Source organism: Cyprinus carpio, chromosome A12 (genome assembly GCF_018340385.1).
Source record: "Cyprinus carpio isolate SPL01 chromosome A12, ASM1834038v1, whole genome shotgun sequence".
In the NCBI taxonomy this organism is placed as follows: Eukaryota; Metazoa; Chordata; class Actinopteri; order Cypriniformes; family Cyprinidae; genus Cyprinus; species Cyprinus carpio.
Window position 1 is genome coordinate 6,354,579 of NC_056583.1, and position 27,557 is coordinate 6,382,135.

The window sequence follows — 27,557 nt, forward strand, 5'->3', positions numbered from 1 at the left end:
ATGACCCTGTATCTCTGCTGCGCTGCTGCAGCATCAGAAGGAAACGCACAAATCTGCAGCTGACTAAATCAAGAGATCAAAACGATCCGGATTATAAAAGCACAATCTGTCGTGAAAATCCAGAGAGCATCGCTGTTCTAGTTTCTCGTTTAGTCGTTCATCAATGCATGTGTGATTTACACATTAATCAGCAGGGGTTTTTTTCTCACACAAGGGAAGATGGTGCGTTGTTTGTGCCATGCCGCTGACGGACACTCTACACGCATTCATGGGCATTAATTCGCCTTTTTTTTCATCATATCCCAGGGCACATTATTGTTCCCCAGCGACAGTTTTGTCCTGACAGAAACGTCTGGGCCAACGACTCAGAGATGCTGTTATCGCATCGCCTCGGAGAAGCCTAACAGACCATGATGAAGACCGAATCCTCATCCTCCTCCAAGCCAGCGAGCACCACCGCGCTCCGCAGCCCCTCTCCTCATCGCAACGCGTACGAGGCGGCGGGGATTCAGGCGCTGAAGCCGGCGAACGATGTCTTAAATAACGGCGACGCTCAGGATGGCAAGCCGAAGCCCACCAGCCGCGGTCGCGCGTACGGCTCGAACGTGCATCGCATCAAAAACATGTTCATGCAGATGGGCGCATCCTCACCCACCGAGGCTGAAGACGCGCAAAAGGCAAACGGCGACGGCAAAGCGGTGCGTCTCACACTCCCGCGGGCTGGCAGCCTGAACGAGAACGTGGATCACAGCGCGCTGCTCAAACTGGGATCTAGCGTCTCCGAGCGCGTCAACCGCTTCGACAGCAAAACGGACGCGTCGCCCAGGTACTCGAAGCTGCAGGAGACGAGGAAGATCTTTGAGCAGCAGCAGCTGCAGGAGAAGCAGGCGGCTTCTAATCGCGTGCTACTGAAGAAAGAGCGCGCCGCGGGCTTTCAGGATGCGTCACGTTTGGATGTTGTCGCGCGTTTTAACGGCAGCACGGAGTCGTTGGATAGCCTGGACGCGATCGGTGGGGCCGGCGAGGCCGTGTCGCCCACCGTCAGCCAGCTCAGTGCTGTTTTCGAGCGGGCCGCCGAGCTGCGGAACAACCTGCACCGGCTATCCAACACGCCCCCGCTGCCTCTGCGCGGGGTCACCGGCCGGGTCGGTGCGCTCAACTCAAAAATCATCACCAAACGGGTACGCGCTTTACCTTCAGGGGCAAACCAGCACCAGGATGAACAAGATGGGAGGTGTAGCAGCCTCAATGGAGCGTCTGAGCTCCAGGACATTATCACTGCTGTGGATACAGAGTCTTTGGATGAGAAAAAGACAGGGGAGAAGGATGAATCTAGTGCCAATGAATCTAAGACTCTAGATAAGTGTAAACCAGGACAGGCCAATGCCACCGAGGCAAAAGGTACTCTTATTTCTGATGATGTCCGTCATTTGGAAAATGGGGGAGTTACTTCCAACAGAGAGGCCCTGGAGAGAGACACTGTGGAGTCTGGCATCACCAGCAGTGGAAGGAAGGGCGAGGATGGACATGCTCGTCCATCAGTGGGGGTCAGTAAGAAGGAGGATGATGATGGTACTCTGCAGGAGAATTACTCTAAGGCTGACTTGGTGGATATCAGTGCCTACAGTGCAGTAGGAGAAGACTCTGGTGGTAGTCAGCTTGAGGATGAGGAGGATGAAGATGATGTATATGAGCCACAGTCAAGCTGCTCTGAGATTGTTGGATTACCTGTGGAGGAGGATCCGCCCCCAAGCCGGAAAATTAAATTCAGTACTGCACCCATTAAGGTGAGTCTATACCTCAAAAGAATATTTCACCACAAATTAAAATTATGTCATCATTCACTCACTCAAAACCTGTATGATGTTCTTTCTTCCTCGTAACGCAAAATAAGATATTTTGCAGAACATTTCACCTGCCTTGTCCATCTAGGGGAGTGTTTCTCAACCAGTGGGCATCTGCAAACCTCCATGGGGGCCTCAGGAAACCTTAAAATGATTTAAATTAATAAATGACTATTTATAGATAAAATAATTTAACTGTAATCATAATTAAAATGCTACAAAAACACAAAGTCAAGCTATAAACTGAAATCATTTTTCATTCTTATCTCTCAATTAAGTTGTTTGTATTGAAGAACATCAGTTCAAGAAATGTATGAAATCATACAATGAATTATGGTTAATTAGTTTAATATATTAATACTTCCAGTTTCTGTTGACAAAAAACAACTTCGTCATAATTACAGCATATCTATAATAATCCAAAATGTTGTGTTGGACAATGTGGGGCCTTTCGAGTCAAAAATGTTGAGAACCACTAATCTAAGCTTTATCAAGCTCCAAAAAGGACAAAAAATACTTTAATGATGCATATCAGTTTCATAAAATTGTGCGCTATATATCAAGTTTTATGGAGTCATATAATAGCTTTATAAGAAGAATAGACTAAAATTGAAATGATATGCTGAAAATCTTCTGCTGTGGCTTTAAATTGTAATTTGCATCATGACACCACTGGATCTCACAAGTCTCATAATCAAACATGAAATTATGATGAATGATATTTGAGAGTTATGATGGAGGATATGATTTCCAGTGTTTGCATGTTTCATGTATTAATTAGAAATTAGGAATATTTAACAAAATTAGGACACTGACCATGTTTTTCATGTAGGAGAATTTTTTTGACATTAAAAGGATTCTTTTATAAAGCATTTGATTACTCTGTATTTAGATGTACTGTGCTTTGTGTTCTTATTTTTATGATTTGTATGTTTGGCTTTTGTTTTATTTTAATGTTCATTAAAATGAATGAGAGGGGTCTGGTTCACTTAAAGTGGTCGCCTGGGGACTGGCGTATTGGGATGAGTGAATGAATTAACTTGATACATTATATCATTCATTTATTGGTTCCTTATTTATTGGTTCCTGTAAAAGCCTCAGTCACAGTTACCATTGGTACGCTTTTAGAGGCTGCAGTCAGGCAGACTGAATGAGCTGAATAGAATAGAACATAATCAAGACTGTCAGTAGGTTTGTCTTGGCATCTATTCCCTCCAAGTGCTTCCTCTCTTTGATTAGGTGTGACATTTATCCAGAACAAATGCTGACCTGACATCAGTGGGTGAGGTAACAAACATACCTCAGACAATATGTCTGATAAGCTCAGCTAGCCTGCTTGTGATCAGGATGTAGCTATTTCTGCTCTGTAGATCTGTGTAAACATGAACCGAACCAGCATTTACCAACAGATACTTTCAAGACACCATGTCCAATAAAATTGTCTCTAGAATGAAAATGTCCCTCCCCTTGAATTGTAAATACAATCGGAAATATTGACACATAGTAACACTAACAACACGTTTTTCTTTAAATCATGACAAAAGATTATTAAAACAATGATTTCAATAGTAATTTGAAGTAAAACTTTTAATTTGACTTAAAAAACTGCACTTTTTAAAAGTGTACTTAAGCGTGTTGAGAAACATTAGGCAATAACCTCTATTTCAGAGAGGCAATCTGATCACAAGTGGTGAGTGCTTAGTAGAAATGTAAAAATGTGGTCCAGGATGTTTTGTGATTCAACAATTCTGATTACATTTGGAGGTAGACAGAAACCTATGTGATCACATTGCATAAGGAATCTAAAACACAGTATCTGTCCTGATACATCCTGACTCACCTATAAATCAACCATGTAGATAAAACCGGTTAAAAGACAGCGTAATGTAAAATTCATGCAAATACCCACTTCAGAAATCTTTTTCAGTGATATATAATTATTAATGTATTAGCATTAAGTAATTGTGAACTTCCTAGTTCTGTACGAATGTCTAAAAGCATGAACAAGCTTCAAGGTGTGAGTCTTTTAGATGCAGGGAATGTGAAAACATGATGAAACCCCTCCTGTAAGTGAAAAGAGTAAAAATAGCTGACCTATGAAGAGAAGAAAGTGAGGGGTAGATTTATTGTGGATATGTTAGTATCACTGATAGGATAAACCCAAAGAGAAACAGTAACTCTATTAAAACAGTCAAGGCTGATGCTGTTTGTGAAAGCCAAACTCATAATGATCATGTAGTCTGTTAATGATCGTCCAAGATAATGAAAGAATGCGACTCCAAAGTCATGTTTTAGAGATGGAAATCACAGTAAAACCAGCATGAGCTGTGTTTGAGTCTGATTTACTGAAGACACTTAAAGGGGACATCGGATGGCCATTTTCCAAAAGTTGGTATGATTTTTTTAGGGTCTTCATGAACTGTCTGTTACATACTTTGGTTAAAATTTCTCAGTGGTCATGTAAACTAACACCATTTACCTTGTCAGAAACAGCTCTGTTCACAGTGACCCATTTTGGTGCATATTTCCTTAAATGATAATGAGCTACTGCTCACCCCACCCCTCTCTTCTGTGGGGCGTGTTGACCCAAGACACCTGAATCAAAGCCACTTGAAGGCAAGTAAAAAGCACAATGGCTAATGCTAACGCTGTGGCTTTGGTGGTACACTAGTCTCCGCCTCAGATGTCATGCCTATGGACCGTTGGCTGAACGTCTGATGTATACGGCACACAAAATTGGAAACACTTCGGGAGTTTCGAAGTCGTCATCGGATTGGTTGAATATACAGGATTTCCAGGAGACATGCGTGTCGAGTTCTTTAACCGCCTGGAAACAAATATGCCGTTACGCCAAATCCCCTCATATTAGAAAAAAGCAGTCGTGTTTACAACTGTGACGACAAGCGCTTATCAGGATCAGCTAAACACTGGATTTTCAAAAGTATGTGAAATATTTAAAGTTTGCGGCATAGAATCTTTAAAATATGTCCAAGTGTTTTACACACTGGTCTGTTATTGTGGGGACATTTCCACATCCTAAACATGACACGGCATAAAACGAAACATGATTGGTTACTCTATATGTCAGTCATATGGCCTCTTGGGCGGTCCTTGCCATTCAAAGCAGCCAAAGTTCTCAGAACTTCTGAAGTCAATATAAAGTGGGACCAGAAACACTTGGGTATGAGTCCTGTGCAACATGAATCAATATTACAAAACTCAAAGACTCATAGAATGTTCAAAAAAATATTGCCACAGTCATGTTTAACTGTACATGCTATTTTGTGCCAGTCACTAGACATTTAACTTTGAAACTGCCATGAAACATGATGCAAGCAACACAATATAACTTTTTTTTTGTTTAGTTTTTTTTTATGGCACAAGGCTGTTTAAAAAACCCTTATCTGCAATGGAGAAAAAAATTATATTGATTATAGGGCTTTTTGTGGACGTCACCTGAAAAGTGCAGCGAATTACATAAACGTATTTCAGGTTTTGCAAAAAATGTAGCAAGAATCACATATTTCCAATGAGCTTATGAGTTGAAAAATCTGTTTTTAAGCATAAGGCACTGTCTACACTTTCCAGTATGTAGTATACTGCAGGTTTATTTTATTAAGTATCCTTAAGTAAAGTTCAAGTATATTTTTATGTATACTTTATGTAGCAGGTATACAAATATCAGTGTTCTAGTAGTATACTTGTAAGTGTACTGTTTCAGTACACCTTGGGACTAAATTGGCCCACTTTCTAGTATATAAAAGTATACTTTTAAGTATAATTTAAGGATAACAGTAGCAAACTTTGAGTACACAACTAGTTTACCTCTATGTTTGTAGTTTGTACTGCAATTATACTAAAAGTGAACTTATAGGTATACTGATAGTTTACTTATTAAATACTTTGTACACTTTGAAGTATAGTCTCAGTAAACTACTAGTTTAGTAGTTTTATACTGCAAGTATACTCATAAGTTTTCTTTAAGTGAACTTTACATCATACTTTGAGTTTACTACTATGTCCCTATTTAGGTTTTAACTAGTATATATTTTGTTATATGAATATCTGAACATACAAAACATCCAAAGAAAGAACAGGGTACTTTAAAACACTTTAATGGGGGTAAGTTTCATAAAAAAATAAAGAAATAACATTTTGAACAAAAAGCTGAAAAATGACTATGAATTGGATTCAGAATGATAATCAAAACGTAGATGGAGTCGATCAACACCCCAAAGCTTGACTGTAATTATTACCTCTTCATTGGTTGACATTTAATTGCATAACGATACAGTTTTGATGCTGTTTCATGTCAGATGACCATGTTAGATTGAATGTGTTCCTATCTGTTGTTTCTTTTTCTTCTTCACTTGTTTTTTTTTTTTTTTTTTAATTTCTGTACAGAAGATGTGTACTAGTGCCCTCTACTGCATAATAATGAAAACATGGATTCTAGGAGCACAAGTATACCTCAAATATATTTAGACTTTTTGTAAGTATAAGTCAAGTATACTTAAATGTCATTTTAAGTATGTTTCTGAGGAGTACATAAAGCCCATTTTTGAGAAGTACATAAAAACTTTTTGCATACTTTCCTATTTTTAGTTTAAAAGAAGTATACTAATAGCACAGTTGAATAAACTTCTTTTTCGTAAGGGTATGGCTCTGTCAAAAAAGTTGATTGAGCATATACTTTGCACCAGCATTTCTGTGCAACCTTTAAATAAAGTAAAAACTGTTTTTAAGCCATCCGTTCTCAATCTGGAGTCTTCGTACAATGTTTTTCACTGGTGTGTGAGATCATGTAGATCCACAGGCCGAGGAGACAGCATTCAGTTTCTGCCAAGCTGTGGCTGCCTTTGTGTTGGTCAGTAAGTGGCCGTGTCACTCTCTCTCTCTCCTTCTGTCCCTTTTTCACCCCCTTTCTTATTTGTGGACAGAATTTGGGCCAAAGTTTTCTCCCTAAATGAATTAAACAGCTCTCCATTAAACACAAGGCCGGTTGTGCTGGCTAGGGTGTTGGGTCTTTATTAAACCTCTCTCTCTCCCTCTCTCTTTAGGCTGGAGAGTTGAGGCTGACCTAAGAGGCAGATCTCACACTAACCACTTTGTTCTCATTTTCTTCCCTCCCTCTCTCTCTGCCCCTTTTTCAGTAGCTCACTTCTTCTCCTCTCTATGTCCTTCTTCAACCCAAATTCATTTGAGATGAACAAGTCCATCTAGTATTCTTTTTGATTTTCATCTTCCTTTAATTTTTTGACTTCTAAGTCACTCATTCTCATTTTAATCCTTTTTTCCTCCTTTCTTTCTCTCTTTCACTCATGTCTCTCTTTCTTTCCCTGGCTTGGCAGTGCTTATAAATAGCAGTATTGTCGCTGTCAGTCCTCCCCTGGAAGGCGTTGTGCACACCAAACACTCAAACTTACCGCATTTTTCATTAAGCCTCTCTCTGTTTCTATTTCTCTATCTATGTAACTCACATATAAATATGAATATCAGTAATTTAATATGTATCTGGAGAGAAAGGTCATTAAAATTTGTTTAATGATATATAAAGGTATGTATCTCTACACTGTAAGAAAAAAAAAAAAATCTGAGAAAAAAAATTTGGCCTGAAATTTTGAGCCACTTCTGTAGACAACCGACAGATATATCAGGATCATGCAGACAGCCCAGATCTGTCTGTAAGTGAGACAGAGGGAGTTTTCTCACAATTCTGCACCTGAGGGACATTACTGAAAGTTTGACTGTACTCACATCACGGTGGCTTTGCCCTACTTCAGATTCCAGCCTCATGCAGATTTAAGCCTAAATAATGCTAAATAAAATATGCTTGTTTAAGAAAAAAGGCTGCTTATTCATGCATTTTGGTAGTATAATTGAATTCCTAGAATTAGAACAGAAAGGTGTATTTGTATGAAGGGCATGCATATTAATTGTATTTGAACAGCAGGAGTGGTTCATTCATCCATCCCTCATTCTTTACTCAATCCCAGCACATCATTAGGATAAAATACAGCTCACTTCACAGTATCTCACCATATGCTACATTATTGAACAAAGCCTGAGAACAGCAGGATATAGATGATGTTCAGGAATGACTGCCTAAATTCTACAATATGTTATTATTCCCTGACTGGCATGTATTTTGCGTAATTGTTCTGGGAATTCTTTGTTTGTATGCTATATTACTCCTAGCATTTTAGATCATATCCGTGGTTAACCTAGTGTTTTCCCTTTTTTTAAAAGGGGTGGTTGACTGTTTTTATTTTATAGGCTTGATTGTGTTTATGGGGTGAAGTCTACACTCTAAAAACTGCTGGGTTGAAACCAACCCAATTTGGGTTATTTTGGCAACCCAGCGCTGGGTCAAAAAGGGAGGAACCCAGCGCTGGGTTATTTTAACCCAACACGTTGGGTTATTATGTTTAACCCAGCATGCTGGGTTGCTTTTTTATGGTTTAAAATTACTACATTGCTAGGCTAAAATGAACCCAAATTGAGCTAGGCATTAAACCCACAAATCTTGTTCATTTTAAAATCACTTTTACACACAAATATTAACTATCAAAAGGTAAATATTCATTAAAAACAGTCAAAAAGTAACATGCATGTAAGAAGAAATGCAGAAAAGTATGGCATTAACAGCTACAGAGTTTATAAATAAAGCATTGAACATTTGTTGAATATAACTTTTAAGATCAAATTTGACTTTTTTGGTAAATTTTATATATTGTATAAAAATATACAAAAACACTATTATACAATAATCGTACAATTAGTTAAGTTCTTTACAAACTATTGTGGCATGACAGTACACAAATAAACCACAACATTAACACTGATATTATAACATTTAACAGACGCATACATGTGTGAAAGAATGTGAGCATGTGTATGAATGACAGAGGTTAAACTCCATTTCTACTAAACACAGAACAAGCTTTTAACATTTTGTTATTACAAATTATACACTTACAGTTTGTTTCATAGTCCATGAATGCAGATCATGCATCACTGTCAATTTTCATGACCTCTTTAGCATAACTGATGTAGTCATGAAGAAGCCCCACCAGCACAGCATGTGACATCTTCTACATCATCCAGGGCAGCGTCCTCCTTTAAAACCACTGTTGCATCAGTTTAGAGGAAAGGACATTCTCTTCTTTCACCAGCATTCATCCCAGTCACCACCTGTTCTTCATCGGTGGTCTAAAAAGAGATAAACATTTGAAAAAAGAGGTGTATTCACATCAGTAAGGATAGGTAAGTAGTCTGTTTTATCAATTTTAAACATCATTGTCTCTGTCTACCACAGCGCTCTAGAAAGCTGTAATGGCAGCACTAGTGTGAGGGCATGTAATATTGTTTGAATAAATATATTGCTTTCAGAAAGCTACTTCTTTACTGAAACATTAAAACAGATATGACATTCACATACCTCACAAATTTTCATGTACGTGAAGGGCTGGTCTTCAAGGGTTAGTTCACAAAAAATGAAAATGGTCATAATTTACTCTCCCACATGTTGTTCCAGACCCATACAAACTCTGCTAATTTTTGGAACACAAATAAATATATTTAATATTCTCTTAATTTTTGTCCTCCATTGCTAGTTTGGGAGACTGATATTTTCTTTTGAACAGACATGTTCGCTATAATATAATTTAAGATTTATTCATATATAAATATCGGAATGGATTACTTCTACAATAACTCTGTATTTATGATGCTTGAAAATACAGATGATCTAGACTCTCAATGGATTAACAAAGAATTATGAGAAAATTAAAAATATATTCATTTGTGTTGTAAAGACAGACAAAAGTCTTATAGGTTTGGAATGACATGAGGGCAAGTAAATGATTTTTTGTGTGAACTATTCCTTTAAGAAATGAAGACCAAGAATGATGACTCTCCAAATCAGACATCTCCAAATTTGGTTTGAGTTCTGCAATGAAAAACACAGACATCAATGGTTTTCATAAAATATGAGCATGTAATCATACTGTTGTTTTATCAAAATGTGAAGTAAACAGGCAGGAGACAACAGAAAAATGTATGTTCTAAAAATAACTTACATAAATCTCAAAAGAATGATGCTATCCTATGTCTCTGGCTTTCAACATCTACAAAAACAAAACACAAACATTATTTTACTCTTAGTAAAAAAAGAAGAAAAACTGATAACTTTTTTAACTGTTCACTTGCCTTAAACTGTCTTTCCCTCTCTTCCAAAGAAGCTGAGAAAACCGCCTCCTCCTCACACAAGCAGGCTTCTGTGTCCTTAACTCCAAAGTTAGTTTGAGTTCTGCAATAAAAAAAGGGACATCAATGGTTTAAATAAAATATGAACATGTAATTGTACTGTTATTGCATCAAAATGTGAAGTAAACAGGCAGGACACAACAGAAAGATTAATTTTCTAAAAATAACTCACATCAGTCTCAAAAGAATGAACTTATCTTGTCCCTGGCTTTCAACATCTACAAAAACAAACATTTAACAAAAAAAAAAAAGTAACATGATGGAATTAGGAAGTTTACGTTACTTGCCTTAAAACCGTCTTTCCCTCTCTTCTGAAGAAGCTGAGAAAACTGCCTCCTCCTCACGAAAGCAGGCTTCTGTGTAATTTTAACTCCCGGCGCGGGCACAATGAAGACACAATCTCAACAAGTCTGAAATATTACATGCAAAACATTACTTTTAACAATTACCACTTCAACAGCCTCAAAATAATTATGCTAGTTTTTATTACATAACGCCGTTTCCTTTAGGAAACTAACGAACATTCAGTTTAACCGCAAAAAATAAGATAACAAATTAACATGAGTGTAACCCGTAACCGTAGCCGTCTATTAACACCTCAAAAAGTGCAGATATTGTAAAATCTTATGTAAATATGACATAAGACACTCAAGGACCTTTGAGGCGAAAACCACGTCCGCATATTTTTCAGTATAAGCTCTTTTATTTCCACCTTTCATGAAACCTCAAAATACTCCTGGACATAAACAATGAATGATAACTTTACATTTTGAATCTTTATTTACCATAATGTCTTTCACTCACTTCCCGCTTCTTTCACGCTGAGAAAATGGCAGCTTCTCGCACTGGTGTCGTCTGATGTTAACATGACGTGCGTGCTCTCTTTCACGTCCGTGTTCCCAACCCAGCTCCGGTGGTTTATGATCAAGACCAATTTTCAACCCAAAATTGGATTAAAACAACCCAACATCCTACCCAGCGGTCTCAACCCAGCGTTTTTTAGAGTGTAACGTGTTAATGTGTCATTTAAAAAAACAAAACTCATTATTTTTCACATAATTTACCTTTATTCCACACCACTCTGTCCCTTCTCCCATAAACTCGCTGATCATTGCCTGCTTTTATGAAGCCCCTCCCTCAGAAATATGCGATTGGCTCTGATTTGTTAGCTAGTCCAGTCTGTTGTGATTGGCTACACCGCCTCTAGTGCGCGTCTAAACGTCCTGCCCCTCACCAGCAGCGGCATGTGCTCTGGTTGTATTGTAAACAATGGCGTCGTCTATATTGCTTATCAATTTGAGCCTGATTGAGACGCAGAGGATATTACCAAAGAGGATCGTGAAGAACCTGATGCAAGCAAGGCTCTTAATGGTACAATTTTTGTTTGTTGTTGTCTCATACTTTTAGATACACTGTTATTTGTAAATGCTACTGCTTCTCTTAGCTCTTAATATATGGTTTTATCCTGATTAAAGATTTAATACAGTACGGCAACCGCACACGCCTCCATGTATAATGCTTCTCATAGCTATGTGAAAAAAATGTATAAATGGAACTGAGCTAGTGATCTAAATGAGAGTTTGAGAGAGAGATGTAGAGCGTGTGCAGAGCAGAGCGATGCGAGGAACATTGGGAACCGCTGCTTTAGGACATTGATTTTGAAACTTGTGAATCCATTAGAATCGTTAGAAGACAAAAGTTTGATTCATATATGAAAAGACATGCTCCCTTCATTGCATGTTCCCGGGGGCGGGGTTTATACTACAACGAGTTACATCACAAATCCAGGGAGTAACTTGTTGTAGTCCCTACAAGCCGTTTTTGTAGGCATTAAACTGCCAGAATTTTACAAGACAATATCTCCGTTAGGGATATGCCGGTATAAAATTTTCATGTTGCGATTAATTGCTAATGCTTTTATCATGGTATATGTTATTATCACGATATTGAAATTTCGTTTTAAACAAGTGGTCATAATACAGTATAACAGGTTTAATAACTTTTTTCTTATAACAAAAATAACTGAATATTTAAATGCAATAAAGCAATACAGAAAAAATATAAAGTTAAATGTTTTACACAGATTAAAGTGCAAAGAGTTATAAAGATCAATAGGTATCACTTTACAATAAGACCACATTAGTTAACCTTAATTAATGCATTAACATTGAGCAATAGCTACATTTGCTACAGAAGTTATTAATCTTTGTTAAAAAATACAAGTCTTAGTCCATGTTAACTCATTAAACAACACAGTTGCAACTTTTTTTTTTACGTGTTATTAAATACTGGAATACCTAAGATTAATTAATGTTCCGAGGAATTTTCATTGGTAGTTTATGTTAACTAATGAATTAACTCATTTTAACTAATGAAGCCTTAATGTAAAGTGTGAACGAACAATAAAGAATCAAAACACTTTCAAACAATATCTAGGGTATGTTGTAGTCCAGATTATAATGTAAGAAAAGTTTGAAAATTAATAGCCTATTAAGTCTAAATTATTAAAGTATTAAAGTAATTACTAAAGTATTTGGCGCCGTGATGAACACCATAGTAAATCCACAAATCTGAATAACTATTTAAATACATTTTAGAAAGTAGTGCAGCTGCTTTACTTATGTGGTTTCCAGGGTAACAGCTGCATTTTCTGCAGTTTAGCGCCATCTGCTGTCAGAGAGTGAATGTGCTTTCATTCAGTGCGTCTGTCATGTTTTCCCCCACGTGCTTCTTATGCATGCTTGTTTACATCACAGCAGGTATTGTTTATGCTCAAACAGCAACATTACACACTAACTAACTGTAATGACAGGAAAACATCTGCCTCATGTGTTAGAATCACAGAATGCCTTCTGGTGTTCAGAAATCTATTCCTGTCACCTGGAACAGAACCAATCTTACTGCAACTCTCTCTTGCTCCTGACCTCAAGCAGAGCAGAAATTGTCAGTGGTTGTGGGCAACAACTTTTTAACCATGCTGTTTGGATTTATTCCTTTCCGACAGCCTATTAAAAGTATTCCTTACATGGGTTTTCCTGTCAGAACTCCTCATATTTTGTTTTGTTCACTGTTACAAGTGTCTTGCGTTCTCAAGTCTTGGAAGCGCTTCAGCAGACATTTTTTGCATTATTATTGTCATAAGCACTATTACTCCTAAAATTCTCATTATTGTGATACAAAACTGAATTTGAGACTTTGACTTTGCATTAATGGTCCTAAAGGTCCTAAAATAGGCTTCTTTTTTATTTGACCAAGGCATGTTGACAGGTTTCATGAGATTCATACAACACGAGCGAAAAAACAGCAATTCCTATAGACTATTAATGGTATTTACTGTAATTTTATTGTCATTCATACCTTTAGTAGGGCATCAGAGCCAAGATGGGATAGTTTGAGCAGAGGAGGGGTATTCCTGGCCATCTGTTAAGAGATGTGACCTACTGGCACTCTCACACAACCGGAACACCACTGTCTGCCTCTCTCTCCCTCTCTCTGTCCTCCCCCTCCTTAATCCGATGTTTGTGTCAACCGGGCACCACCAAAAATCCCAGCCACACATTCTAACTGAATCATGTGGCCATAGCAGCTGGTCTCAGCTGGCGTATGTGATGCTTTATGGGTTTTTTTGCTATTGGGGAATAGGTGCAAGAGGAATTAAAGCCCAGATGGGAGTAAAGCACAATTTTTCTCTCAGGGGTTGTGTTTAATGTGGAATGTGCTGCTAACAGTGGGATGCTTGTGGCAGGACACAAGTGGGTGGAACTGAGGGATGAGGATTTAGGATGCTGGTGGTTGTCTGGCACTGGGGGATAAAGATGGTCTGGTATTATTTTTGTTTTATTACATAACAGGAAACGGCATTCACAGTTCATTTTATTTCTGTAATGTGACTTATTTCTGAGTGAAACAAGATATTCAAGGGCAAAAGTAGGCCAGGACTTTATTTTATCCTTTGGGAATTGATTGGATTCTTAAAGTAATCTCTATTTGACAGGTGGCTAAAAAAATGGGCTTGGTGATGTCAAAATACATAGCACACACAAATATGGTGCAAGCTCTAGGACATTTGGTATGGTACAAACTCTAGTACAGGGGTCTGCAACCCTGCTCCTGGAGAGCTACTGTCCTGCAGATTTCAGCTCCAACCCCAATCAAACACACCTGAAGCAGCTAATCAAGGTGTTCAGGGCTACTTGATATTTACAGACAGGTGTGTTGGAGCAGGGTTGGAACTGAAGTCTGCAGGATGGTAGCTCTCCAGGAGCAGGTTTGGAGATCCCTGCTCTAGTACAGCTCGGTGTTGAATTAATTAAAAGTATATTTATAATGGCTAAAAAATCTATTTGGTTTTGTCTGCCATCTTGTAGAGATTGTTTTCACTGAGTTTCTTGCAATGCATTCTGGTGTTACCTTCTCTGTGAAGGACAATTGCAATGTTTGGCCAAAAGAAGATACCAGAGAAGGCTGCAACACAAAAGTGAAATGGACATTTACATGCTGTGAATCAAAGCATGGTCCCCTAGAAGATTTCACATTAACAGTATAAATTTAAAACATGTATTTGTGTTCAGGCCAGGTTAAGTTGGCACCTGCACCCACATTAAAAAGATTATATAAAACTAGAAGTAAAGCCTCAAGAGCTGCTGTGAAGTGGGAACACCTGCTCTGCCCACACAACTTAAACTCAATAGAGAGACACTTTAATTCCACAGTCAATGCATCAGTCTGTACATAAAGTTATGTTTACCATCAAATGGCATGCAACACTTAAAATGTCAGTGAACAGCAAGAGACCTGTATTTGAATCCAGTCAATGTGCTGAAAGAATTACCTGCCAGAAAATTACTAAAAACAGCTGTTGTGGATTTGCAAATTCTTGTTTATAAATTTTGGAGCTTTAGATTTCAGGAAAGTATAATGTTGCTCCGAAGCAGAGAAAAACATAGTTTTATTAATAGTGATGGCTAAAAAAGGTGCCTGTTGTTGCCTCAGTAATGTCATGAAGCCATTATATGCTCTATATATGGCCATGAACATAATAATTATTAGCACAGAGAGAGCTTCCCTGATTTGAAACACATGACACTAAATATTAAATTGTGTAACTTGTGTAATCGTCTGCATGCACCATATGTGGTACAGACATGAACAATATCTCAAATTCTACGGCTTGTTCTACAGTAGTAAATTCTACAGTAGAAGTGTGTTATTACTTTTCAAAGTGATGATACTACAACAAAAAAGAGCAAAAAATCATTTAGGGTAGTGTACAGATACCTTATGTCTGGTCCAAATCACTGTGCAGCAAATGTAAGCAATTAATTGCATCTAGTTTTCTGTTCCTCAAGGCTATTGCTCAATGCTAACTATCTTTTGTAGGTGAACAGCATCTATCAACTTTAGTAATTTAGAGGTGGCAAACTGGTTAATATTATTGATATGTATTGCTTAATATTATTGAATGAGACAAAAAAATCTGTGTATAATCACAAGCAATGCCATCCTTATTCCAGGTTTCGTTCAAGGGCTGATACTAAAATAAAGTCAGACTATACAGGGACATCTCAAAAAATTAGAATATCATGGAAAAGTTCTTTATTTTTTGTAATTTAATTCAAAAAAGCAAACTGTCTTATATTCTAGATTCATTGCACACAAACTGAAATATTTCAAGAATTTTTTAATTCTGATGGTTACGACTTGCAGCTTAGGAAAACAAAAGATTCAGTATCTCAAAAAATTTGAATATTTTCTCAAAGATCAATCAAAATGATTTACAAAACAGAAATGTTCAAGATCTCCAAAGTAGGTTTAATTATGCACTCAATACTTGGTTGGGGCTCCTTTTGCATGAATTACTGCTTCAGTGCGGCGTGGCATGAAGGCGATCAGCCTGTGGCACTGCTGAGGTGTTATTGAAGCCCAGGTTGCTTTGATAGCGGCCTTCAGCTCCTCTGTATTGTTTGTCAGATGTTACTTATCTTCCTCTTCACAATACCCCATAGATTCTCTGGGAGGTTCAGGTCAGGTGAGTTGGCAGGCCAATCAAGCACAGTAATATCATGGTCAGCAATCCACTTGGAAGTGGTTTTGGCACTGTGGGCAGGTGCTAAAGTCCTACTGCAACATGAAATCAGCATCTCCATAAAGCATGTTAGCAGATGGAAGCAAAAAGTGCTCCAAAATCTCCTGGTAGACAGCTGCATTGACTTTGGACTTGATAAAACACAATGAACCAACACCAGCAGACGTCACGGCACCCCGAATCATCACTGACTTCAGAAACTTCACACTGGACTTCAAGCAGCTTGGATTCTGTGCCTCTCCAGTCTTCCTCAAGACTCCAGACCTTGATTTCCAAATGAAATGCAAAATTTACTTTCATCTGAAAAAAGGACTGTGGACCACTGAGCAACAGTCCAGTTCTTTTTCTCCTTACCCCAGGTGAGATGCTTTTTATGTTTTTTTTCTGGTTCAGGAGTGGCTTGGTTCTAGGAATGTGACAGCTGTAGCTTATTTCCTGAAGACATCCGAGTGTGGTGACTTTTGATGCGCTGACTCTGGCTTCAGTCCACTCCTTGTGAAGCTCTCCCAAGTTCTTGAATCGGCTTTTCCTGACAATCTTCCCAAGGCTGTGGTCATCCCTGTTGCTTGTGCACCTTTTCCTACTACACTTTTTCCTTCCAGTCAACTTTCTATGAATATATTTCGATACAGCACTCTGTGAACAGCCAGCCCTTTCAGCAATGACCTTCTGTGACTTACCCTCCTTGTGGAGGGTGTCAATGATCATCTTCTGGACAACTGTCAAGTCAGTAGTCTTTCCCATAATTGTGGTTCATGTTCTAAACTAGCCTAGGAGGTACCCAGTATTTATACTCAAAATTAATCAAACTAATCAAGCTCAAAATTGAATATTCTAATTCCCTGAGATACTGAATTTTTAATTTTCCAAAGCTGTAAGTCGTAACCATCAGAAATAAAACAAAAAACTCTTGAAATATTTCAGTTTGTGTGCAATGAATCTAAAATACAAGAAAGTTTGCTTTTTTGAATTAAATTAAAAAAAATAAAGAACTTTTCCATGATATTCTTATTTTTTAGATGTACCTGTGCTTGTTGAAAGCTTAGCGGAATACAGAATCCATAAGTGCATCTGCCTGTTGTGTAATATATTCTCCTATGCATAAGTTTGAAGTGAATCTAATAAGCAGGGGATAATTTACTTGTCCTGATTTTTTTTTTTTTTTTACTTTATTATATGATTGGAAAGCTTGTCTTTGAAGCAAACATGTGGTTATTTATATATGATCAAATTTTCAGGTGTTCACAACCTATTCTAATGAGGACTATGACAGGAGGAATGATGATGTGGACCCAATGGCTGCTTCTGCTGAGTATGAGCTGGAGAAACGTGTGGAAAGGCTGGACCTGTTCCCCGTTGAACTGGAGAAAGGTATTTGGGAAGAGGGGCTTGAAATGACTGATGCACTGAAGAGTCAATAAGTGGGTTGATGTGTTGATGGATATATAAATGGTTGAAGAAATACCAACCTCCAACCTGCACCCTTCTGACTATACTTCACTGCATTTTGAGATTAACAAGACACTTTAGCTACAACTATATTCACAGCAAATAAAATTGTTTCTCATTAAATGAAAGACTATAGGAGAGCGAAAGAAGGGTATTCAAAGAGTAACACTCAACAGAGAGAATGTCAATGAGGATATTAAGGTGTGTTTCACAGTACTTCTCTGAAACATTTTTTTGCAAGTAGTGTGAATAGTCTGTGCAAATGTAACACTTTTTGTGGCTTTTTCACTCTTGAAATAGTTAACCCTGGGTCATTCTAATCCCCACGTAAAAGGAACAGAAATTGAACAGAAAATACTAAAATAGTATTGAATTCTCCATTTTTTTGTTGTTCATCAACAGACAATGAGGGTTTGGGTATCAGTATTATTGGGATGGGTGCTGGAGCTGACATGGGTCTGGAAAAGCTTGGCATTTTCGTCAAGACGGTCACAGAGGGAGGGGCGGCCCATCGGGATGGCAGGTAGATGTTATGCATATTCCACGGCATCATAGTTAATGTCTCAACTTAAAGGGATAGTTCACCCAAAAAAGAAAATTCTGTCATTAATTACTCACCCTTATGTCGTTCCAAACCCATAAGACCTTCGTTCATCTTCAGAACACAAATGATCATATTTTTGATTAAATCCACAAGCTTTCTGACCCTGCATAGACAGCAACAGAATGACCATGTTCAAGGCCCAGAAAGTTAGTAAGGACATTGTTAAAATAGTCTACGTGGCATCAGTGGTTCAGTCATAATCTTATGAAGCTAAGAAGCTAACTCTTTGACGCACATTCATGACAGTACCACGACACATGCATTCCTCTGCTTGTAAACAAGGCACAGCGCATCCGGGTTCTACATCAGAACGACCGCTTGAACCACCAATGTCACATAGACTATGTTAACGATCTCCTTATTACCTTTCTGGGCCTTGAACGTGGTAGTTCTGTTGCTGTCTATGCAGGGTCAGAGAGCTCTTGGATTTCATTAAAAATAACTTAATTTGTGTTCCGAAGATGAATGTAAGTCTTACAGGTTTGGAACTACATGAGGGTGAGTAATTAAAGACAGAATTTTCAGTTTTGGATGAACTATCCCTTTAATTACTGAAACTCATTTCACACTGTTTACACTGCCCAATTTTTACTCTTTCAGGATCCAGGTGAATGATTTGATAGTGGAGGTGGATGGAACAAGCCTGGTTGGTGTAACTCAAATTTTTGCTGCCTCTGTTCTGAGAAACACATCTGGCACAGTTCGGTAAGACCAGCTGGATGTAGACCACTGTGGTACTCCCTGCTCACACAATGTCCCTGCTGATCTAATTTCTTTAAAGTCCCATCTTTCAGTTTCTTAGCTTTTGTATCTATCTACAGATATGCGAAACTGAAATTCACCTATTGCTGTTGGCACAAGTAATGGTGAATTAATCATATGCTACCTTCGATTAATGTCCGAAATCATCGCATTTATGAATGGAGCACACATGAACACCACCACAATGTTGTAATTATCAGTATGGAAAATTTGGGGTGTAAATTTAAAATCATTCCGGAAACTAATTGGGTATTGGTCACATTGGGCATCATTGTGTAAGTTGTAATTATGATGTGTTACAAAGACTTTCTTTAGAAGAGAAGAATATTTCATTATGATTGACGAGCATTAACAGGGGGAGGCCAGAACAAGGAGAGGGTTATATAAAACCAGACACTGGGTGGAGGAGACACACACTGTGTAGGAGCAAAGAAAAGGGAGGAAATTGAGGATGGATAAATATAGAAGGGAGACAGACAAGCAAAGAAGGATCTGTAAGAGCTTTATCAAAAGTAAACAACAGGATAAATCTTCTTGTCATCGTACATCATGGGTGTCCAAACTGTCCTGTAGACTTTAGCTCCAACTTGCCTCAGCACACCTGCTTGGAAGTTTCTAATAGGCTAGTAAGACCTTGATTAGCTGGTTCAGGTGTGTTTAATTAGGGTTGGCGCTAAACTCTACAGGACCGTTGCCTTCCGGGAGCAGGATTGGACGGACATATATCCCTGTTATACATCATTGTAAATATTGTCTTCTCATAATTTATGACTGGCCTTACAAGAAGATGTTTATAAGATCTCTTTAAAATGGCACAGATTATAAAAGAGCATTTATGTACAATAATTGGTAACATTTTACAATAAAGGTACGTGAATAATCATATACTAATACCTAAATTAATACTTAATTTAACATATACTAATGATTTTTGCAGGCATTAACTAATCATGAACTAATAAAGAGCTATCCTTAACTATGACTGGAGTCATATGACTTTGATTTTGATTTAGTTTTACGCATAAAAGTTAATTAATGCATTAACTATCAAACATGTATTAACATGTAGTTAAAGCTGCCGTTATTCATGCATGAATCCATATGACTCTAGTCATAGTTAAGGAATGCCCCTTATCCTTAACTAACTTAATTACTTCACGATTAGTTTATGCCTGCAATAATCATTAGAATATGATGAATGAAGTATTAATTAAGGTATTAGTACATTATTATTGATGTCATTTCTAAAGTCAAATCTGACTGTATTATCACCTGCCGCTCTGCATATCCTTTTTGAATGAAACCCCACATTATAAATGAGAAGCTGCAGTTTATATTAAAAATATCCCTGATCATTTTGGTCTGATGTTAACCAGCTGAGCAACACATTTCCGTGCAGACTGTCTTATTGTAATGCTATGACTGTTGAATTATAGACAGTTACTGATCGCGAAGAATGCAAATAGGCATTTACACTTAAGTCAAACAGCAAATTCTAAAGGTCATGTTAATGGACCTCAGGAAAAAGTAAAATGATTAAAAAAGTATGAAAATGTATTATGATCCCTTTAAGGGAAGAATTTGTAGTATAAAGAAAGAGAACCATTTCTTCTTGTAGCCTAGTGTATACTCAAGCACTAACAGGTAAAGGAAAAGACTTCAGAGTACCACAAGGTATGTAATAAACACCTGTGTTTCTAGGTTTATTATTGGTCGAGAGAAGCCGGGAGAGCAAAGTGAAGTGGCCCAGCTCATCCAGCAGACACTTGAACAGGAGCGCTGGCAACGCGAGATGATGGAACAACGATATGGCAACTACACAGGGGATGAAGAAGAGGTCTGTAGTACTTTCCTAGAATAGGTTTTTTTTTTTAGTTAACATTCTGTAATCATGTACTTGTGTGTGTGCACTTAACCATATTTTGGGGACAAATTCACTCAGAAGTGAGCTAAACCTTACATATAACCTGGCATAAAATTAAAATAAATTTAGCTTTTTAAAAAATTGTAAAAGAAAATAATAATAATAATTCAGTTAGGTGTAGGGTGTGGAAAAGGGTTTGGTTATAGTATTCATAAAAGTTTCCCCCACATTCATATATATATATATATATATATATATATATATATATATATGTGACCCTGGACCACAAAACCGGTCTTAAGTGTTAATTTTTCAAAATTGAGATTTATGCATCATCTTAAAGCTGAATAAATAAGCTTTCCATTGATGTATGGTTTGTTATGACAGGGCAATATTTGGTCGAGATACAACTATTTGAATATCTGGAATCTGAGGGTACAAAAAAATCCAAATATTGAGAAAATTGCCTTTAAAGTTGTCCAAATGAAGTCCTTAGCAATGCATATATCAAAAATTATGTTTTGATGTATTTATGGTAGGAAATTTATAAAATATCTTCATGGAACATGATCTTTACTTAATATCCTAATAATTTTTGGCATAAAAAAAATCTAGAATTTTGACCCATACAATGTATTTTGGCTATTGCTACTTACATACCCCGGCGACTTAAGACTGGTTTTGTTGTCCAGGGTCACACACATGCACACGCGCACACACACACACACACAAAAATATATAGTCTGTATTCTTCTCTAGTATATGTGTGTGTGTGTGTGTGTGTGTGTGTGTGTTTGAGTGTTTAAAACTTGTGACAGAAGGCTGTTTCCTTGTCCTTTCCTTCTAGCCTGGTGATTACGGCACTGATGAAGATGAAGACGAGATGAGCCCTACGTACCCTAGTGCCATAGAGGTGTTTGACTTGGCCGAGAATGAGGACATGCTGTCACCAGTAGAAGTGGACCCTGAGAAGCTTGCCCACAAATACAAAGAAGTAAGACATAAGTTAAGCTGGACAGTAAGGATTTAAAAAATGATACTGACGAGTATCTAATGAAAAATTACTTGCTTAAAAGTTAAAAGTATCCACATTTAATTGTTCTTGCAAGCAAAAGGTGATTTTTTCCTCATCTTTTGAAGTAGATGGATTATGTCAAGCAACAGAGGAGATTTTCTCATTAAACTGTAGAAGTAAAATTTTAAAGCAACCTGTTCAATCTGAATTCTCAGTTTAGTGCTGAAATTATGCAGGGCATAACTGAACTGAAACTAAATCTTATATCTGAAATTGTTAAACTACTGTACTACTATGTTTGATGGAAAAGTGCATACGTTTATGTATGTAGACAGACAGTTTGAACAGACAAACTCCACATCAGCAAATTGATATCACAGACCCTTAGTAGAATTCAAATTAGGGTACATCCAATATTTTGCTTTGTCTCTTACCGAAGATACAAAGAAGGGCCAGGTTAGAATAGGGTGTAACTATTCATAAAGTACTATTTACATGATACAAACTCCACCCACATAAATTATATAACTAGAATACCTTAACCTAAAAAGTAATAGTTCCATCTCAAAAAGCCAGTTTACTAAAATAACAAACTAAAACATTAATGAAGGTGCTTTACACCCTTACAGGGCAAAGATTCATTAATATTGATGTCTTTCTTATAAAGACCTCTTTTTTTTCTGTGGCTGCAGTAGTTACATTTTATAGTAAGCCACTCACTGAAAGTCATACAAATGTCTTTTCAAACTGTAACTTTAGATCATCTTTGAAAAATGCATTCAGACTAATCAGTGTGCTTAAATTTATTTTCCATTAAAATGCTAGTTCATTAGGGGGAAAAAAAAAGCAGATTTATTTACATTCTTTAACCTGTTTACTACTTTGGCACAGTTGCAGATCAAACATGCTGTGACTCAGGCTGAAATCCAACAGCTCAAGAGGAAGGTATGATAACTTTTTGCATGCTAACTAGTCATTAGATCACTAATAAAATGTTGGAATTTCTTAGGCTGAAGAGAATGAAAATAAAAATGGTAATCATTTACTTGAAACTGTATTTGCTTCGAAATTGTTCATGCTGCTCTTTTACAATAAATGTGAATAGTGATTCAAACTCCAAAAAGAGACCAAAAGCACCAGAATAGTAGTCCATATGACTGGAAATTGGTGTTTGTTAATTGCTTAAAAGAACAGTTCAACCAAAATGAAAACTTGCTGAAAATTTTCTCATCTTCAGGCCATCCAAGATGTAGATGAGTTTGTTTTTTTTCATCCAAACAGATTTAGATAAATGTAACTTTACATCACTTACTATTGGATCCTCTGCTGTGAATGGGTTCCATCAGAATCAGACAATTAAACCATGTTTAATTATTTTTCATCCTCCACATAGTATTTTAGGTTTCGTCTGGGATTGAGGACGTCTCTTTTTTTTGATATTCAACCGCAGCAATTTACACCCTTGGAATCAGAGTTCAATGAGAGCTGATAAAAGCATCATAATAATTCTAATAAGCAAATCCATCAAGATTTAACAATTTCTTCCTGATAAAATATCCATAATATTGCTTTCTCCAGTGAAAAAGCAGTTTGCACCTTTTACTGCAGGAAGCGTTATTAAGGATTATAGACTTGTATTTTGGCTAGAAGCAATGATTTCAAGTTAAATGCCTTAAAGACGGATTTGTTTCAACACAGTTTTTAATTTCACAAGAGGTTGACTGATGGACTGGAGTTTTGTTGGTTTCTTGTGGATTATTGTGATGCTTTTATGAGCTGTTGGACTCATTCTGACAGCACACATTCCCTTGCAGAGGATCAGTTTTTGAGCAAGTGATGTAATGCTGAATCTCTCAAAATCTGTTCTGATAAAGAAACAATCTACTTCTTTGATGGTCTGAGGGTGAGTATATTTTCAGAAATGTTTCATTTTTGGGTGAACTATTCCTTTAAAATCTTCTCCATGCTACAGCTCTCAAATCTGATTGCTGTTTTCACACATTCAGAGGCAACAGGTTTGACAGCATACACGAGCCGATCATTTTTTTGGGTCATTTTTGGATATCAAATCTGATACAATACACCTTGAGGCACCAAGCGGGAATATGCATACATTTGAATGAGATTTTAGAGCTTGGAGGAAGGAACAATTATCATTGTATTATGGCTTACATTCTTCATTTTGGTAAAAGTCATAAAGATTTATAATGCTATTAGTGCAAAAGTAAATGATGGCAGAACTGCCATTTATAGGCCTTTAAATTTTTCAAAAGAACACATATGGAGGTTTTTTCTCTGAAAAAGAGTTCTAGTTTTCCACAGTTGTAAAGTTTTGATCTATGTTACCATTTGCACGACAAGATTAAAAAAATTAATCACCTGTTTGCATTCATGTGTGAACTAAATCATGCAGAGCAGGAGAAGCAGCGCTGGCGTGCTGAAAAGGCCCAGATGGAGCGTAACATGCAGGAGAACCGGGAGCGCATGGAGAAGCTGGAGGGATATTGGATGGAGGCGCAGAGTCTTTGCCAGGCTGTGGATGAGCACCTGAAAGAAACGCAGGCTCAGTACCAGGCTTTAGAACGCAAATACAGCAAGGCCAAACGCCTTATAAAAGAATATCAGCAAAAGTGAGAGAAAGTACACAGATACTGATCCACATCCACATTCTTACTGAAAGTCCTGTTTAGCCTTAACTCTTACTTTAAAGATGAATATATGACCATATATTCACCCTTATTATTTGTTCATTGTAATGCTGTGTACATTTTTTGTCCAAGGCTAATAAATAAACTTAAAAAGACAATAAATACAATTAGAATTACATAACAACATTCTAAAAGACATACATACTAAATACTAAACAGACACACACACACACAAATATTTCAAATTTATGTAAACAGATAGATGTGACTCATTGTGTTTGGCTCAATTAATTTGTTGGGCCAAGATCACTATACACAGCCAAGAGATGAATTCATATTTTAAAGAAATATATGAATGTCTTTTGCCTTCTGTTTTTCATACAGGGAGATCGAGTTACTGAAGAAGAAAACAGCTCAGCAGAAAACTCTTGAGGAGACTGAAGCGTCACATAAGGAGGAAACAGAACAACTTCAAGACGAGGTAAAGTATTCGTGTAATATTTAGTAATGATCAAGTCCTTTTGCTTCCCACTAACATATACATTTTAAAACCAATTGTACAGTTTATAAATATGGCAATTAAACAATTCAATTCAAGCAGTCATATAAAATATCTCCTTATACAGGTAATAGGTCTGGAGCCACAGGTCGAGGAGTTGAAGTCACTGGATCCAGCGTAAAAGTAAACTGTGTAAATGTATTGGAACCGGGGAAACAGAGAATCTGTGCTTTTGTCTGTTTTGTTATTGTCAGTAAGCCCAAGAGTTTCATTCCTCCATATCTTGATTTCAAGCTTTTTATGCTTTTAGAGATTTTTCTTATTTTTCTTAATCTCATTCTTAGTATTGTGAATAATTGTTTTACCCTGCAGTGTTTACTCTTTAAAACCCTTTGTATTCTCCTCATATTTAAATCTAGGTAATGATTCGGCTGTCATTGATAGTTTTGCCAAAATTTTTCCTGTAGTATTCTAATCTACACAACAAAATCTTGTTTTAGGCTACGTTAACAACATAGATTTGGCAGAATGATCAAAATACTACAGTGGAACATTTTTCTGGGTTTCAGTCCTGAAACGAATGAAACAGAGACACTTATCCTACCAGAAGTGTTTAAAAACAACATCTTGTATTTGAAGACGTGTTTTTGAAACTCTAATGGACTGCCACTTGCTGCTGTTACTCTTTTATTTCATGTTTGTCCTGATGTCCTTCCTAGGACATTCCTTAGGAGACACTGTTCTATATGTGATAAAACAATAATATGATTGATCGAGATTCTTTAAAAGTACTTATTAATTTAAAATGGGAAGCACATCATTCATGGTGGAATGGAGAGAACCTGAGGAAAGTGGGAAAATTAATATAAATGATAAAAACTGTCTTTTAAAGAACCTATGAAGGATGAAGTATTTCAGCTCATATTTTGTTGCCATAAAAAACAACAATATACTTAGCTTAGCCTTACTGTATAGCCAGATTTGTAAAGGGTTTACATAAACACCTCTCTCCTACCTAAAACAGTCCACACTTTACCTCTTGTGCAAGGTTTTGGTGACTTGAACCTTGAAAACCAACTGCTGCCTTTTTCTCAGTATTACTCCTGTTCATAGTCACTCTTCAGTGTTCATTTAGACCTTCCTTTAAACCTTCGTTATGGAGGCAAAAAAGATGGTAATGATTATGTATGATTATGGGACTGGCCTCCACATGTGTATAGTTTTGTGTGTGTGTGTGTGTTTTTTTTTTTAATGAGTGTGGTTTACATTTAAATGCAGTTAAAAGATTGATCTGTACGGGCCACAATTAATGAAATCTGGATACATTTATAAAAGAGGAATTAATCTGCGTCATGAATTGTTCAGTATGATTTAACTTAATACAGCACACATTTCTTAGACTAGATGTTGAAGGAGGATGTCTTAGTTACAATGGCAGTGAAATTCACATCTTTTAGGAAGCAAGACTATTTGTTAACATAATCATGTGAAATGTATGACGGAACCAAGAACTATAAATAATTGTGATTGTAGTATTTAGTACGTCATCATTAGTCTTTACACAGGACTACGTTAAATCGATGAGGCATGTAAACAATGTTATTTCAGTGCAAGGCTTGTATGGAAAACACACTCATGTGGTTTGTTAATGTGCTTTTATGAAATAAACAGTCAGCTGTGGATTTGTAACCGAAGTGGCTTTGTTTTCTTCAAGTGGTACAACATGCTCTTTGTTATGCTCAAAATAACTTATATGGACATATATTGGTAGTCCAAAACTTTTTATTTAAATGTCAAGAAAGCAGCTACAATAACCACAGAATGTGTATTTGAGACTGCTTTGCAGTTCAAAGATGACCAAAACTGGGGACATTTACACATTACCTAACACTACAGTGAGTGAACTGATACATACGTAGCTTACAATAACCTACAATAAGAAGTATGGCATAGCTTTAAACTCTGAAGTGACTAATTAAATGATTCTTTCTGCTGACAAAGATGTCAGATCATTCCAAGTTATCAAGGATATAATTATTTATCTATCTCAAATAAAGTAAATGAAATATCTATAAAACGTAGCCCTCAAAGATCAGACACCAGAGGATTTTCCCTCTTTTTCAACCTAAGCATTTTAAGTAGCGTTCTTCTTTGCTAAGTTTTACAGTAAAATCTTGAGAGTATTAAATGTAGCAAAAAAAAAACAAAAAAAAACATTCAAAATAGCATTTAATCTTACTGCCTTTGAGGTGCAGATTCAGAAGAAAAAAAAAATATACATATTACATTCATATTTGCAATACATGCTCTGCATTAGAGAACTCTTTGTTAGTCAAACGTGCCAATGAGCAGAGAGAAAGAAAAAGCTTGTTCAATTAATTATTTTATTTTATAAATGTATTTGAAGGTTAAATTGTTTCCGAGAAGACAATAAATTTGCATAGCACCAATGTGCATGTCAACAATGTATGAGCATCTTCTAGCTCTCTGAAATGGTCACTAATCTCCAAACTCCAAGG

The 27,557-nt window shown here is 36.9% G+C and overlaps 1 protein-coding gene across 1 annotated transcript; it reads left to right on the top strand.

Moving 5' to 3' along the window:
- Positions 1–27,261, top strand: LOC109085522 (neurabin-2-like). The gene is made up of 10 exons (XM_042767321.1): positions 1–1,787; positions 17,436–17,568; positions 18,049–18,169; positions 18,851–18,955; positions 20,714–20,849; positions 21,724–21,870; positions 22,783–22,836; positions 24,292–24,521; positions 24,924–25,020; positions 25,166–27,261. Exons 1-10 carry the CDS (start codon positions 411–413, stop codon positions 25,217–25,219), a joined length of 2,454 nt encoding a protein of 817 aa, XP_042623255.1. The 5' UTR covers positions 1–410; the 3' UTR covers positions 25,220–27,261.
- The last annotated feature ends 296 nt before the right edge of the window (positions 27,262–27,557 follow it).